This window comes from Oxyura jamaicensis, unplaced genomic scaffold (genome assembly GCF_011077185.1).
Source record: "Oxyura jamaicensis isolate SHBP4307 breed ruddy duck unplaced genomic scaffold, BPBGC_Ojam_1.0 oxyUn_random_OJ69479, whole genome shotgun sequence".
Classification (NCBI taxonomy): Eukaryota; Metazoa; Chordata; class Aves; order Anseriformes; family Anatidae; genus Oxyura; species Oxyura jamaicensis.
In genome coordinates, this window is record NW_023309412.1 from 1 (window position 1) to 2,302 (window position 2,302).

General features: G+C 52.4%; 1 protein-coding gene across 1 annotated transcript; it reads left to right on the forward strand.

Moving 5' to 3' along the window:
- Positions 1 to 897: 897 nt before the first annotated feature.
- LOC118159297 (olfactory receptor 14I1-like) lies at positions 898 to 1,293 on the forward strand (the record flags this gene model as incomplete). Its single annotated transcript, XM_035313905.1, has 1 exon — positions 898 to 1,293. A coding segment is annotated over exon 1 (396 nt), but the record flags the coding sequence as incomplete, so codon positions are not given.
- Between the last annotated feature and the right edge of the window lie 1,009 nt (positions 1,294 to 2,302).

Here is a 2,302-nt window from a genome sequence, read left to right on the forward strand (position 1 = left end):
CCTCTGCACAGAGCAGCAGGGCTGGGGGCTCTGAGCGCAGGCACCCATGCAGAAAGGGATTCCAGGCAGCCTGGAGGGTGCACACAGAGGAGAGCCCAGTGCAGGAGAAACCTTCAGAGCTCTGCACACGGTAAGTCTCTGGCTGCAGGAAAGTGCAGGGGAGGTTCCTGGAAGGGGCTCCTGGATCCAGACATCTCTGCCTGGCCAGGAGCTCCCAGGATGTCTCTCGTGGCTTGTGCAGTGTGGAGGAGAAGGTGCTGCAGGGCACCTGCAGGGGTGGCCAGGGCTGTGGTACAGAGCAGGGTCCTTGCTGTGCCCCAGGGGCTGTGTGCCGGGGCAGGGCCTCTGCCACCTGCCAGACTCACCACTCAGCCTGTCCGGGGAGCCTAGGGGCTTGGGCAAACCTCAGAATATCCTTTCCCTTGCCTCTAGTTACGGACTTCACTTTTTTTTTTTTTTTTTTTTTTTTTTTTTTTTTTTTTTTCTGTTCGTTAGGACCTGCATACAGGGGGATGTAGTTTTTGATCAAAACTTCTGAGTGCAGCCATCCCCCAGCTGAGAGTGCTGCAAGTAGCCAGCAGCTGGGCACCAGGGGACGGACAAAGCAGTCCTCCTGGATGTGAAATCTAGCTGAGGTTTGCAACCATAAAAACAGTTACCACTACAGTGGGGCACAGGTGGCCCGTTGGGAGCTGATGGGCAGAGGTGGCCACTGCCTACAGACACTCAGCCAGCAGAAAGCAAGGCTCGAGCTAGGGAGATAGACAAAGGTCCCCCTGGAAAGAAAGGCAATGTGAAGAGATTAATGATGAAGGAAATGAGTATTGCCCAGCGAAATGTCCCTTAACAAAATATATATTTTTCTTCTTTGTCAGTCTCCTTGATGAAGGGCAGCATATGCACAACAGCAGCTTTGTGAGTGAGTTCCTCCTGCTGGCCTTCGCAGACACACGGGAGCTGCAGCTCCTGCACTTTGGGCTCTTCCTGGGCATATACTTGGCTGCCCTCCTGAGCAACAGCCTCATCCTCACCACCATAGCCTGTGACCACTGCCTCCACACTCCCATGTACTTCTTCATCCTCAACCTTGCCCTCCTCGACCTGGGATCCATCTCCACCACTCTCCCCAAAGCCATGGCCAATGCCCTCTGGGACACTAGGGCCATCTCCTATCAAGGATGTGCTGCACAGGTCTTTTTTTTTGCCTCCTTGGCTGGTACAGAGTTTTCCCTTCTCACCATCATGGCCTACGACCGCTACATTGCCATCTGCAAGCCCCTGCACTACAGGAGCCTCCTGGGCAGCAGAGCTTGTTCCCAGATGGCAGCAGCTGCCTGGGGCAGTGGCTCTTCAAAGAAGAAGGTTCTTCACAGAAGAACCAGTTCTTCTGTGAAATCCCCCAGATCTTCAAGCTCTCCTGCTCAGATGCCTACCCGAGGGAAGTTGGGGCACTTGTGCTTAGTATTTCTTTAGCATTTGGTTGTTTTGTTTTCATTGTTCTCTCCTATGTGCAGATTTTCAGGGCTGTGCTGAGGATGCCCTCCGAGCAGGGCCGGCACAAAGCCTTTTCCACATGCTTCCCTCACCTGGCCGTGGTCTTCCTGATGGTCAGCACTGCCATGTTTGCCTACCTGAAATCCCCCTCTCTCTCCACCCCAACCCTGGACCTGGTGGTGGCAGTTCTGTGCTCGGTTGCCTCCCGCAGTGAACCCCCTCATCTACAGCATGAGGAACCAGGACCTCAAAGGGGCAGTGAAAAAGAAACTCTTTGGATACATGCTTTTTTGGAATCAGTAATGTGCACTTGAGTTCCAGGTTTATTTCCGAAACAGTTAGGAAAATAATTTTATCATTTGTCTTTATTAATATTTTCTCCAAGTTGTGGTTTTAGTTCTAATAAAGCTATTGTTAACGTTCTGCCTTTTTTTTTTCTATCTTACTCTGACTCAATAGTCTCATGTACTTATAAAACTGGCCTTCACGTGTAGATAAATACAATAAAGAAGTCAGGAGAAATTCATTGTTATCAGTTGCTGCCTCTTGCCATCTCCTCTGGAGCTGGGGGGAGCAGCCCCAGCACGCAGGTAGTGGCCCAGGGCCAAGAGCCCAGCTGCCACGTGGATGAGCAGCCCCAGTGGCCCTTGGGGCTGCCCCTCACTGCCCGCTGGGCTCTGCCTCACAAAGCCAAGGAGCTTTGTGAGGCAGGAGCACAAAGGCCATCAGCTATTCCTACAAGTCTTACGAAGTCCAGTGGAGCAGATAGTGTCATGAGGCCAAGTCATGTCCCCTGGAAAGCCACCTG